At 40.8% G+C, this 14,348-nt stretch overlaps 1 protein-coding gene across 1 annotated transcript in view; it reads left to right on the plus strand.

Annotated features, from left to right (window-relative positions):
- The window catches only part of KLHL14 (kelch like family member 14), a 64,485-nt gene extending 51,793 nt beyond the window's left edge, over positions 1-12,692 (plus strand). Inside the window, exons 4-8 of the mRNA XM_034065080.1 lie at positions 2,947-3,025; positions 8,569-8,759; positions 8,933-9,091; positions 11,769-11,926; positions 12,393-12,692. Of these exons, the coding sequence (XP_033920971.1) occupies positions 2,947-3,025; positions 8,569-8,759; positions 8,933-9,091; positions 11,769-11,926; positions 12,393-12,533 (728 nt within the window). The 3' untranslated portion in view covers positions 12,534-12,692. The remainder of the gene's footprint in view (positions 1-2,946; positions 3,026-8,568; positions 8,760-8,932; positions 9,092-11,768; positions 11,927-12,392) is intronic.
- The last annotated feature ends 1,656 nt before the right edge of the window (positions 12,693-14,348 follow it).

The following is a 14,348-nucleotide window of genomic DNA, read 5'->3' on the forward strand; positions in this document are numbered from 1 at the left end:
GTTACCCTCATAGCACAGAAGGGGCTTCAGATGGACCTATCTGGAACTGTCTTGCCAGAGCATTCCAAGGGTTTCAATTTGAATGAGAATGTGCCAGGTGTTTTTCCAGTGGAAAGAAATATCCTTGATATTTGGGGAAGCAGCACCATGTATTTCCTTAGCCATCCGACCAGCAGACTCTTGGGAAGCTGGATGGGCCCTGAAAAATGTCCGTGTCCCCTCTGTGCTGCTCCTGTGACTTTTTGACAACCTAGAGAGCATGGGAGATATTTTTTCTCACTTTTTCACATCCTCCTGTGGCTGCGCCTTTCCAGTCACAAGGGATCGCTGCATGAGTACACACTGATGAGAGCAGCTTGTAGGACACAGGCATGGATTTAAGACCAACTTTCATAACCTTCAGAGCCCACCACCTTCTGGTATGGCTGCAAAGACCTTCCTGTAGAAAGCAGAGAGCAGCATCTACCTCCTTTTGTCCCATCGTCCCGCTTTGCTACTGCTGATTGCTGATCACTTGTCACAGTTTCTGTGTTCTGACAGGTGCTTCCTAACATCTGTAACCTCCCGACTGATGAGCAAGGCAAAATAATAGACACAGTTCTTTTTCAAACTGAATTCCGAAGCTAAACTGGAGTCAGACCAGTAACACCAGGCAGCTTAAGTAGGTCGTCGAGTCCTTATCCTGCCATCACAGGCATCATATGGTCCCATTTTGTGAATATTCTAAGATGCATTCAAAAAGCAGATGAATTTTTAGTTCCAACTACTCCTATTGGAAAACTGTTACAGAATCCAGTTGCTCTAAGTGACTGGGAGGCTTATTCTAATTTCCAGTAAAACGTATTCTTTGAGCATCTAAATCACCTTGTTCTCATGCCAAAGTTGGCCTTTAGCGTAACAGCGTTTCCCCTTCTGGAGATTTGTTCCTCTAATGTATTACAGATGACGCTCCTATGCCATCTCAGCTTTTGTTTTCCTAGGTGTAACAAGCCAAGCTCTTTGTCTCCTGCCATAAGGTAAACTTTCTGATCTTCCTGTTGCCATAGTAGCTCTTCTGCCTCTTGTGCCTGTCCTGGTTTGATTTCATCTCCGTTCCCATGAAGTGACCAGAACCATATCCTGTGTTACTTCCCACGCTAGGCTCACGGAACTCTTCTCTTTCTACCCTGCATTATACAGTCTTCTACATACATGGTATTTGTAGTGAATATGTGTATGACACATGTTATGTTAGGAGGCCAAGGTCCTCAAATCATAGGTTTGTATCACAGCAATTAAAAAGCTGCTATACAACCAGTGACCACTGAAGTCCTCAGTAGCTCTGAAAGATGTAGTCAATATGGCAGCAATAAAACTTCTGCTAGAAGTCCAGACTTTTGATCAGTGCTTACATTACTTTGAAATCCTGCTTTTTAAAATAGAAATAGGTTAATAAATGTTCTAAATAGTAAGACCTAGAGCCAGTTAGATACCTGCTGTTACTGCTTTACTATTTATTCAATCTATAGCTCTCGGTGCCTCTGTAAATTGTCTGTTTAGACTAAAGGAATTCAGACAGGGACCAAGCCCAAAGCCTCGCTTCACTAAGCACAGTGGCAAAATGACCAGTTACCCTTAGTGTATAGGGATCTCCCTCTGTGTCTTGAGATGTGTTTGAGTGGTGCTCAGCATAAAGGGCTTTGGCCCTCATTAGGCACCTCGCTGGATTTGAAGGGAAATGCTGCATTATTTATCAGTCTTCTGCTTTACCCTGCTCATGTAGAACATGCTTGTAACATAGCGAGGGAATGAGTGTGCTTCCAGACAGAGTGGTCAACATGGTTTCTTCCTCTGTTTTCTTGTAGAACATGATCTTAAGTTATTACGAATATAAATTCTAGCTGTATCATTATTCTTCTCTACAATCTTGATGGTCTGTTTACACATGCTGAAGTAAGTGTGGAATGAAACATGCAAAGCGAGCCAATCCTACAGAGGCTTGTCCAATGCAAAAATATTCACCTTGTAGAATACCCAGTGACCATTTATAGAACTGTGACATACGCACTCGGGTTATTCTGCTGGCCTGTGAAGCCTCTAATTCAATTTTTTAGTCACACGTACATAAACAAAGGTTTTTGTTTCCGAGATCCTCATCTGTTGAAGTCTCAGGTGTTACAGGAAATTGCCATACACTCTCTTGCTTCAGTTTTCTTGCTTTGATGTCAATCTGCATGTAAAATAAGGTGAAATCTTAATATCGCGAAGACATGAACACAGTTCTTAGGCTTGACAGCAGGGATAAGCTAGTTAGCTGGTGTGTGTTGCTCATGTTACGTATTTTAGCTAACACACTTGGAATAAAACTCTTAAGAATGTATTCCCCCTTGGATGCACATGTGTAATTCCTTCTAACTTACACTGGAAGTACATGGTGGAATAAACCATCTAGTGCAAACACTGCATACCCGATGCTGGTGGCTTATGCAGCTCCTGGTTATTTGCACAATGCTTTTTTACAATTTTCCATATAAAGATGATGTGAGGAGAAAGAAAAGCACATGTTCTCCCTTTGATTTTTTTATCTGAAACAAAACACTCCAGCCATAGAAATACCATGGGGATGCCTTCTTTTGGGCAGTGATTTTGTTTAGTGCTGTGATTTATTGTGGCTGTGAAAGTATCACAGCATCTATAAGTAAATTTAAATACACATTTTCAAGATCTTATTACAGAGAGCAAGAATAATCTCTATCTGCTTTTACTGCTAGCAATTGCTAATTCAAACCTTGCAGTGCCCCATTTGTTGAATTATTACTGTACACATAAGGTAATCATACATTGTTGTAAAAGGGGGAACCCTTCATAAAAGCTTTCAACTTGTGAAGTATATGTAATATATATTACAATCATGATGTTAAATACATGAAACAAAGAGCTGAGTGTCAAAATAATCTATCTTTACAGGGAAACACAGTACAAACTTTGTTAGCCGATACGATCCCAGGTTTAACAGCTGGATACAACTTCCACCCATGCAAGAGAGGTAAAAACCTGCTATGTGTTTTTCAATATATGTTTTATCATCCTTAGGGCAGCTGAAGTTTGGCTTAGTTCTGGGCATAAGGAGGCCTACAGAAGTATTGAAAATACTGAGATAAAACTGCAGCATGCAGTTGCATCCCATTTGTCTCCTAATTTTTTTGAACTTTCCGAGTTCAAAACTCCAGATGCCAAACCCTGCAGTGCTAACTCATGCAAAATAACCATGGACTGTGTGCAATTACTGGTTGCCTGAATATGGTCTGAAGGATTTTTCTGAAGTCTCCATAGTGTCCTGTCATGTTCCCTGACTGAAGTGTCATGCTGAGTTTGCAGTAAACAAGCAGTAATTATAGTCAGATGTCTTATAGGGAACTGAAACCTTTATATGTAGACTCCATCCTGTTTCATCATGCCAGCCATGAAAGGCTCTCCTGAACATGTCCTCCCTTGTCAGAAGACTCTTGATCCTAGGTGGTCTTTGAATGAAGCTACTCTCAATGCATATAAATCAGTCTGCAGATGTGCATGTGGACTTGAGCAGTGGCCTGTAAAGATGGCGTAAACTTAATTCTGGATCCCAAACCCTACCCTGGAAGGAAAAAAGTCCCCTGAACCTGAACTGAACTATGTATGTGCTGTAAGAAGACCCTCAAAGGCAGAAGATCCAAAGTTATAATGTGACATGAAAAGCATTCAGAGTCTATCCTTCAGTTCAATACCCATATTCTCAGGGATCCAATGCACAAGAGATCTTGCTGTGTCTTCCTAAGACATATTCCTTGTTCCATGTCCTGTCAGTATTATAGTTCTTTTTCTATTGGCTGTCCAGTGTCAAGGTGTTCAGCAGTCATAAATATATTGAACTCAGCGCAACCTTGTGATTCAAGGTTTGTATTAGGAGACACATGGAAATGTGGATGTCTTTTCAATTTCCAGAGGTAAAATATCAGTATGTAGAGTTTTTGAAGGACCTTTGTTCACGATTCAGTTTGATTGACCTAAGTCCGCATACAGAACCAGAGGCGATGCTTGTCACCAAAAAACACTGCATTGTACCAGTGCATGAAAAAGGGCAAATGGAACAGATCTGAATAAGTTCCCTGTTGGAGCTGAGTGAACTGATAAAATTAGCTATATAAATAGAGCATTATAGTCTCTGGCTTTATTAATAACATCATCCTTTAAAAAATATTTACTGAAATTCCTTTTCCTTTTTCAGTTGTTAATAGAGCTAGTACTTTAGCTAAAGAGGTGCTTCTGGTTTAGCAGCACCCAGCCTTCTCCCTAATTCCTGCCAGCACTGTGGGATAACCCTACTATTGGGTTATTTACCTTAAAACAGAGATAAACCCAGAGGCCTTCCCCTCTGGTTCAGGTCCCCAGACTGAGTCACCGCTGACTCAGGTGCTGGCGCAGGGGGGACAGGAGGGATGTGTGAGATTGTGCATCACTGTGCAAGTCATCCTTAGTGAACGTGGAGGCTGACTAGTGTTTGTACAGAGCCTGAAGCAATTTGGTGGAGCCTAATCTGTGTCCTAATTAGGCCTTCTGGGTATCTGTAAGCAAAACTCCTGAGGAGCACATGCAGCTGGCTGAGTGGTTGGGTTTATTTGGCTGACAAAGCTCAGAGGCAGAAGTAGATAGTTGAGGGTTGGAGAAAGCAGGCAAGTAGGAGTTCTACCACATCTGCTGTGGCCAGTTTCACTAGAAAATGATGTTATAATCACAGGTATGGAATGTGGCTTGCCTTGTGCCCTGGTGGAAGTTGCTGCCTTCAACCAGGAGTCAGAAACTCTGCTGTGCCTTGTGATTGCTTAGCAGCTGCCCGGTAATAAACTGTGATGTATTAGCATCTCAGCTCCTTACAGTGTCATTTAAATGTAATGGTCCACTCACACATAGTTCCCTCTGCAAGGGGCTTTACTATGACAACATTAATTGTCACCTCTTTTGTTCAGGATACATAACTCATAGGCTTACCTGTTATTTTTCATTAAATATTCCTGAGCATTGGGGTATTGCTGGAAAACAGGAATTTTCAGATCTTTCTAAACACTTTCTAAAACGTTTTTAATGGTTTATTTGCTCATCTCTAATGACTTCCTCAGAGTTGTTGCAGCTTTCAGAGGTAGGGTCTGGCCCGGTTTTTGGAAGATCATATAAACGAGAGAGCTTTTGTGCAGTTTCCCAGCTCCTTTAGACAGATGGAATTCCCATTAAAGTCAACAGGCTATTCCCCGCCCCTCCCAGGAGTACAGGGTCATGCCCTGTCTCTGTTGGCATAATGCAGGCACCATTGACAAGACAGACTGTTTAATGGGGTTTTCTGAGTCATTATGGTCCATCAAGTCAAAACCTACTTAGGAATTTTAGTCTGAGAATAATTGGCAGGACAGACTATAATAGCTCCTTTGAAATGACTGCCAGGTAAATGTGGATCTCATTCACAGGCAGTATATTCTCAAGTTGAAAATCTGTATGAAATATTTGATGAGTAAACTTTTATCTCATATGCTAAAATCCATATCTGATCGATTTTACTGTGTGAGCTATAAAGAAAAGTCTAATCCCGTTATGGATTCAGAGCCATCGGTGTATTTTCTTTAAAGCCAAGTTTGGTTTCTTTTCATCTGAAGAACATGACAAGAATATATGGTTTTGAAAAGTATGTACTATTTTCAGGTGTGCAGTGTTTAGAGAAGCAGCAAGTGACTCATAAGCTTTCAAAATGCATGTATGCCTGACAGTGCAGTAGCAATAGGATGCTTTTTGGAGAGCAGTTTAGTTAGACCAACATGCCCACTGGTCTTTGCAGCAGATATGTCTGAACTTGTGGCATGAGCCTCAGCTGGACACCTTAGTCAATACTGTTGCATCTTGCCAGCTCAACCCAGAGCTGGGAAAGATGTATGGAACGTAATAACATTTAAAACATCTTTTTTCTTACATTCCAAGTTAAAAGCTTTTTGTTTAAAGACTAGCAAAAAGCATGGTGTCATGCCAGGACCTGAAAAAGCACAAGAGCAGGTCAGCATCTTCACTGAGGCCGACTGAACTGAGAAAAATAGCTGCAGAAAGAGAGAAAACAATTTCACATTTCACTTTAGGCTTTGACTTTAATAATAGTAATGTTAACCCTTATCAAGATTACTTTCATTTTTAAAAAGCAAAATCACTTCTAGAAGTGACTGTGAAACCAGTCCAGGTATCGTGGGATCAGTAATAGTACTGGTTGGTTTTAAACCCCAGACTGACGGTTATATTTCTTGTTTCAGAGCATAAATTCACCATCTCAGGAAATCAGAAAGGAATTCTTCTGGTTTATATGTGTATACTTAGGCAAAGTATTGAGTGAAGGGGTGTGAAGGAAAAGCATTTCAGAGATCAGTGAATGTTGAGTACTTGCAAATCCTGAAGAAAACCACAAAATAATTGTCTTACTGTCCATATTCAGATACTGAGGTACATTTCAGTTATCTGATTTGAATGGATAGTGTCTTCCCAGTTTAGTGGGGAAAGTTGTCATGTAAAGATTGCTGTATTCATCTGAATCATATTTTACAGCACTTTAAAAAGTCATCATCTACCAGCATGGCCCTTACACACTGTATTATTGAAAAGTGAAAAAACAGAAGTTTAAAATATTTGTGACAAGAGTTGTAGAGGGAATATTCACATCCAGGCAGAAGAGTGAAGCGCTGACGCTTTCATTTTTGCTCCTTATAGTGACACTGTGTGGATGAAATCAGGAGTACACATTCAGAATAATGTCAGTGAAATCCTAGTTGAGAGAATAATGCCTGCAGTTGTACCTACCTCTGTTTATTAAACCTGAACTAAGGAAACAGCAGTTTGTTAATGGGTTCATCAGAAGAGGTGCACAAGGACAGACAAGTGGATGCGTGAGCACCCAAAGGATTGATAACGGGCACCCTGTGAGTTTGTGGCTTCAGGACACGGGAGGGTTGGAGAACATGTCCCTTCCCATGCAGGCTCTCTGATGTCTAATAGGTTGTGGCGTCTGCATCTTTTCCTATTTTTTAGGCCTCTATGGGCTGTCATGCCTCTGGTCTGTCACATACTCTCAGGAAGCATATAGGCACTTGATTGCCTCTAACACCTATACCCTCTGTCAAATTAGAGTGAAATCAGCCAGCAGTTTTTTGTTGAGGAGACAACACTCAGGCAGAGATGTGGCTACACTTACAGTGTAATCAAATAAGCTTTGTTTCTGTAGAAAATCAGGATAAAAACATAGATGCACAATTTGCTGCCTGACCATGCAGAGCAATATATGCCATCAGTTTCTATCTACCCATTGACAGATAAATTAAATGGTCTTATTTAATTCGTAAGTTGAGCTGGAGGCACTTAGCAGGATTCCTGTCCTCTTATTTCAATCTTTGTTTCAAGTAGCTTTATCCATGTGGTGGTTTTCCCACTCCCACCCAACAAGGGGTGCTGTTCCACACTGTCCAACCTGCCCATGTGCAGGCAAGGTGAAAGCAAAGAGACAGGAGGTGCTCAATGACCCCAGCTGGTGAGGAGCCCTGTCTGGTCTGCACCAAGGCTAGAAGCAGGCAGCATTGCATTGGATCTGAATGCCCATCAAGCCCTGCTGTTCCCATGGCTGTGTCTTCATGTCTGCCTGACCTCTCCTCCAACTTACAAACCACCAGCCAGCCTCAGCCACATTTAGCAAAGAGGGAAGTTTCTCCCAAGTATTAAAGCATACCACAGACTTTGTGACAATAGGAAGCTGGGTAAAGGAGAAAAAACTTACTCCTGCCTTCACTGAAAGAAACTCTCCAGAACATGTGCCTGGGTAGATGGCAGGTTAGAGACACAGCACACCAGGCTTTGCTAGCTCATCTGGCCATAGAATGGCTGTAGGGAAGTCTGGGGAGGAGTTGGGACATACTAGAGCTGTTTACTGCAAGTGGCTAAAACTTTTCTCAGAGATGGAGACAGACTTCTTTCAAGTTAAAGGGTGGAAATGTAATGTTGTGCCTACAGTAAGGGAAGTTGTTCTATGTACAGTACCGCAGAAAGAACAAAAAAAGGATAATTGAAGAAAAATGTTGATGATGTGGTTCTCTTAGTAAATTGGGAACAATGACCCTTGAAGGACCATAAAGAAAGTGAATGTCAAGATAATTTATTATTGTTACATTATCTACCTCATTTTTCACTTTGTCTTACTGAGTTGTTACATCCCTTACAAGGTAATGCCCCAGACATTAATGAGCAACTTTTTATCTTTCATGGGTCTGAAAAAGCAACAAGCAGCTTTGAAAAGGGCTATTTTCTGCCAGGTGTATGCATGGTTAATTGTTTAGCCACCAAAAGTTAAGTATTTATTTGATGTGGAGCATGCTCTTTGATTAACAAAGCACCCACAGTGTCTAGGATAGCTGTAAGCATGGACACTTCTGCTACCTTAGTTCAGGCAGCTGAAGAGGAAAAATAAAGTGGTTGATGTGGCTAATTGGTTTGTGTTGGCTTGTTTTGTTTTGTTTTGTTTTGTTCCACCCTGTCCTCCAGGAGAGCCAGTTTCTATGCCTGTCGCCTTGACAAGAACTTGTACGTAATCGGTGGGAGAAACGAAACTGGCTACTTGTCCAGCGTGGAGTGCTACAACCTGGAGACAAATGAGTGGCGCTATGTGTCCTCCTTACCTCAGCCTTTGGCAGCCCACGCAGGAGCTGTGCACAATGGCAAAATATATATTTCAGGCCAGTGTCTTTCATAATTCCTGCTATACAACAACAAAAAAAACCCAACCCAAAACCACCGTTACCACCACCACCAAAAAAGCCCACGAACCCCAAAGCATAGAGCTAAATTCCTGCTGCAGCACAATGTCTCTATTTAAATGTTAATTAACAGATGTATATTTGTTTTGCAGGAGGTGTTCACAATGGAGAGTATGTCCCCTGGCTGTACTGCTATGACCCCGTGATGGACGTCTGGGCCCGAAAACAGGACATGAACACAAAGCGAGCAATCCACACTTTGGCTGTAATGAATGACCGACTGTATGCAATCGGAGGAAACCATTTGAAAGGTCACATTTTTAATAGAGAAAAAGCACTTTGATGTCCACCATCTCCTGCTAAAGAATATTTGTGTCAGACAGTCATTGTTAGGTGCATTATAAAACAAGCAACACAATTTAACAGGACACTTGAGCCAGCAATTTTAAAGAAATATTTTATGCAAATTATTTTAAAATTATAACAGTACATTAAATATATGAGTAATGAATGCTTTAGATAATAAAAATGGGAGCTTCCATTACTCAAAGGCATGGACAATTTGTCATTACCAAGAATTCAATGAAACAAACAGATTATTCTTTGACCCGAAAGTACCAGCAATATTTTCCTCTGTAAATCATTTTCCAAAATGCGCAGTTAGAGAGAGCTTTATTCAGAGCACCACACAAAAACAAGCTCCTGATTTAATGAGGAGAGAGAGAAAAAACCCCTCTAGCCATTAAATATTAGGACTAGGCTCTTTAGATCCCTTTCTAGTATTAAATGTAGCTTGTGAATTATAATTCTTTTCAGAGGCCTCTTTTTCTTATCTTTTGAAAAGGGCTCATAATAAAATAGCTACTGCTTAGGCATCTGGTATTTCTGTCTTAATACCTACATGCCATTGCTATTACTGCTAAAGAGATTCTGCTTAATACAGCCACACAGACAAAATGCACAGCTCCTGCTCCTATGTCCCATGACAATATTTGACAGTTTATATTCAACATTTTAACTCTTTCTCCTTTCTTGGAAAAACAGTAAAGAAAAGCCTTACAACAAAAGAGGAAATTGTAATGCAAAAGAAAAAGTGATGTTAAGTGCCAGTAGCACCAGGCCATGTACCGGATGACTGGCACCTGAGTCCCCAGGAGACTGTGCAGCTACTTGCTGCTTTGAAGATCTGAGTGTCTGTGCAGCATGTAGGGGATGTCTCAGATGGAAATTTTCCCTGGTAAACAGCACTGGTGCAGAGAGCCCTGTGGCCAGGTACAGGTCTCCCTACCACCAGTTCCAATGGGTGTTCCTAAACTGGACCTTACAGACTGAAGGGGGTAAAAGCTGCCTGTGCACATGCACCTACAAATCTGTAGAGGTTGCAGAGCTCCACAGTGCTGGCTTTTTTTCTGCTAGGAAAATAGAAGTTAAGATGTCATAGCTCTCCTATAGCTGAAGCACGTGCTTTGGTTTGCATAGGTTTGAATTGTTTCTGTCCTTCCTTTTCTTCCACCCAGTTTCACCCACCATCTTCTGCGAAAGAAGGAACTTCTAATAAACACTGCATTTTTGTCTCTGCAGCTGTTGGCCTTGGTGCCTTTGTTATGTATGAATTACTCACTGTTGTGAGAGGCATTTAACATCCAGGCTTCTGGCTGTCCAGTAGAAGGGCTTTCCGGAAAACTAGGTTCTTCTGTACAGCGAAACAAAAGGAGGAACTGCAGGGAAAGGGAGGAGGGAGTGGATTAAAGCGCAGATGAAATGCCACAGATTCTTCACCAGCGGGCAATAGCAGTGCTCCATGCAAAGTCCTCCTTTGTGCAGCTGGATCTGTATACTAGTATTAGTAGTGCATTTACCACACCACAGCTACTCGTGTGCATGCTGCAGTTTGTTACAGAGCTTTTGACAGATTCTGGGTGCACTGTGATGGATTTTCTGTGGTCCCTTGAAAACTTCACAGCAACGAAAAATCATTTCATCACAACTATTCATTCCTGACATAAATAATACTCTTACAATTGTGAATTACCAGTATCACCAAATGCCCTTCTCCAGAAAATCTAACTTCTCTTTTCTGTCATACCTTGATGGAGAAGATGGCAGCATCAAGTAAAGCATCCTAGCCTGTTAAGAAAACCATAATTTTACTGCAGAGCTCTAATAATGAAGTAATGTGAGATAGGGAAGTGCTGAAATATTGGAACAGGAATCAGGACTCATGTGGTCTGTGTCTGTGTTCAAATCACTTAATTGATGCAGCTTGAGACACCCATCTTCCCTTAGGTGACTACAAAGCAGCAGTTGCATGGAGCCATTTTCTCTGTCAGGGAAGGATGAGACCATCATGTGTACATTTTCTGTCTTCTTAAAGACTGTCACATCACAGCTGTGTGCTTAGGATACACTTTAAATCAGCTTGAAAATTGAAACTGGTCCTGAACATTATATCTGTCATGCTAAGCGCCTTGTCCCTCTGTAACCAAGTAGCATCAGTTGTCTAAGCTCTGCCTTGATTCCTTAGAAATTGATTTCCGAGCAAGATTTAATCTGTTGACGTTTTATTAGATTACATCTGCTGACTTTTGGAAAAACTACCAGGACAGTCTTTTCCTACATGTTCAAACTTGCATTAGTGCTGATAGATGAAGAGGAATGTTGTTTGAATCTGCTTGCATCATTGATAGGTTATTACTGGGTGTTACTTTCTGATTTGTTCGTGTCTTACATGTACTTGTGATTTGCAGAAGACTGTAGAACTAATGGTAAAAGCCTTCAACAGATTTATTTGAACTGAAATAATGAGACATTAATGTTATGGAAAATAGCTTAAATGCATATGGCAGTATTTTCTAGAAGAAAGTTTAATGATGATATTATAAATTTAATAATCTAATGGCAACTGTAATTTAATAAATTTAACAGTAAAGCAGATACTAAATCAGTGTGCCATAATGCATACACTCTTTTATCAATGGCCTCATCCAGGTTTCTCCCATCTCGATGTAATGCTTGTGGAATGCTACGATCCAAAAGGCGACCAATGGAATATTCTCCAGACTCCTATTCTGGAGGGTCGCAGTGGCCCTGGCTGTGCAGTCCTTGACGACAGTATTTACCTTGTAGGAGGTTACAGCTGGAGTATGGTATGTATCTGCTTTCTGCAGTGACCCTTTTGTTCCTACTGAGTTCTTGCAGTTAGTCTGTATATTATTCAGATGGGACAGAGAGGAGATGAGGGATGAGGTAGCTACAGGGGCAGGTTTTGGTTTGGTTTTCAGCTTCTGGAGAACACAGAGTATTTTTCACCTTTGTGCTTTTCTATTTAGATGGGTTATTATCAGACTGTATTCACTTATATGGAGTAATATAGAAAACAGATTATATTTGGCAAAAGTGATTTATGGGACTATATGCTTATAGCCCTAAGGCACTTGTAGAGGAGCCTGATTTGCAAAGTCTGGGTGCTCAGCCCATATGAAAATAAAACCTCTTTAAGGGCTCCTAAATCAGAGCTCAAAACCACAAGTCACTTCTGAATATGTTTAAAGCTCCTGCATGACTTGGATTTTACCAAAGCCACGTTTAATATGACTTTTTGTTCTGTTACAGGGAGCCTACAAATCTTCTACCATTTGCTATAGTCCTGAGAAAGGAAGTTGGACAGAACTAGAAGGAGATGTTGCTGAGCCCCTTGCAGGACCTGCTTGCTCAACTGTCGTATTGCCAGCCTGCGTACCATACAACAAATGACAGTCAAGGAGCACTGACACGAACACTGATTGCATTTGGGAAAATAATGACGGGTGACGTAAATATTTTATTAGAACAAGATTCCTGTTAAAAAAAAACGCTACCATAATTGACCCCTTATTCAATATTTAATGCTTTAGGAGCAAAGTAAAGGAAAACAAAACCCAAGTGTTGTCCCATCTCAGATAGATGCCGGTGTCTTACGAAGCAAGTAGCTAAAACACACCGAACATTACATGCTGACAGACTGCCATTTCAGACTGATTTTAACTTTTTTCCTGCTGCAGAGATATTCCTCACATCAAATTTAACTTTAAAAAAAAATGAAGGCTAACTGTTCAAATGCAGCCTGAAGAGACAAGATCAGTATTGTGCATTGTATCTACCTGCATGTGGTCTGTGTTGAAGTCATGAGGATGTTGTTTTCATGAATGCTTCAGAATTCAGATAGTGAAAAGCTCACACTGCATTGCAGAATTGTCTCCTCTGTAATCCTAACCTACAGCTACTTCACATGCTCTGCAAGCAGCACAGCATCAGAAGATTATAAAAGGTAAAGAAATATCATTCAGTTTTTGCACAGCTTTGCAACTAATACACTCTGCCTTCAAAGTCCCCATGTGTAAGTGCAGCGGAAAGCAGACTACAATGAAAGCCATGCTTTACAGAGCACTTCCTGCAATAGCAGCTTAGGGATTAGGATCAAATTCTTCTAATCACACTTGTGTACAGTCAGAGTCATTTCACTGAAATCACATGGAATGGTTGTTTTTACATTACTGTAACAGAGATTTCGTCCTACAGCTTATATTCGGGGTTTGTAAAATAAGTTGTTTCTATGATCACTTAAGAAAGCACTGGAACCTTTACTTACTTTTCACTGACCTGGTAGAATCATCCGTGCTAGTTGCTTCCAAAGACAAGACGACTGCATTTAACTGTAAATGTATTACTTTGGACTCTTAAATGATTATGCACAATTTTTAAAGAGAGGCACTGGTAAGTAGTTAAAATACTCGTGTGTGATCTTAAAATGTACTCTGAAAGATTTTTACTATTGATCCAAAGTAATATGAGGCTAGACTTTCCACTGCCTTATAGCCTGTGTAATTACTTACACATTACAAAGCGAGTTCAGAATGCTACCACCTGGGACCAGTAGCATTTAGGACTTGCTTCATGAACTCATAATCGCTTGCACAAATCAGGCTCTCTTATGTTTTAAGCTTATGTTTTTCTGTCCTGGCTTTGCAAAGCAGTGCCAAAATCTGAGCCCAATTCTTCTCCACCTTGCAGTTAGCATAATTATGTACACCTCAGTAAAGTATATGCATAACTCTTCCATTGTGGTTTACTGGTGCTGCATCCATTATCCTCAGGACCGTCCTCTTCACTAGTATAAACTGACATTGCTCCATTGAAGTCAGTGGGTATACTTTGGTTTATGTCAGCTAAGAATCTTAACATTTAATTTGCCTGGTTATAATTACCTGCACCAGGTAAAGGGCAAAGGAGACTCAGATCCTGCATTTTCAAGCCTGAATATATCTTCCACTACAGGACATGCTAGTGCATTGAGCAAGGAGCAGGTAACTACTGGAGATTGGTTTCTACTGCAGAGGCAGTAGATGGGAGAAAAGAATCATTATTTGCTTTGCAAAATAGAGGGTGAATGTACACGGAAATTATACTATATATTGATGCTTGAGAGCAATATGAATTGTGGAGGGCAGATACCATGGGACTGTTTCTCTCTGGCATCAGTCCAGTTTTATTGCAGTGCAACTCTCTTGCTTGCAGCAGAATTACACAGTT

This window comes from Melopsittacus undulatus, chromosome 1 (assembly GCF_012275295.1).
Source record: "Melopsittacus undulatus isolate bMelUnd1 chromosome 1, bMelUnd1.mat.Z, whole genome shotgun sequence".
Taxonomy (NCBI): Eukaryota; Metazoa; Chordata; class Aves; order Psittaciformes; family Psittaculidae; genus Melopsittacus; species Melopsittacus undulatus.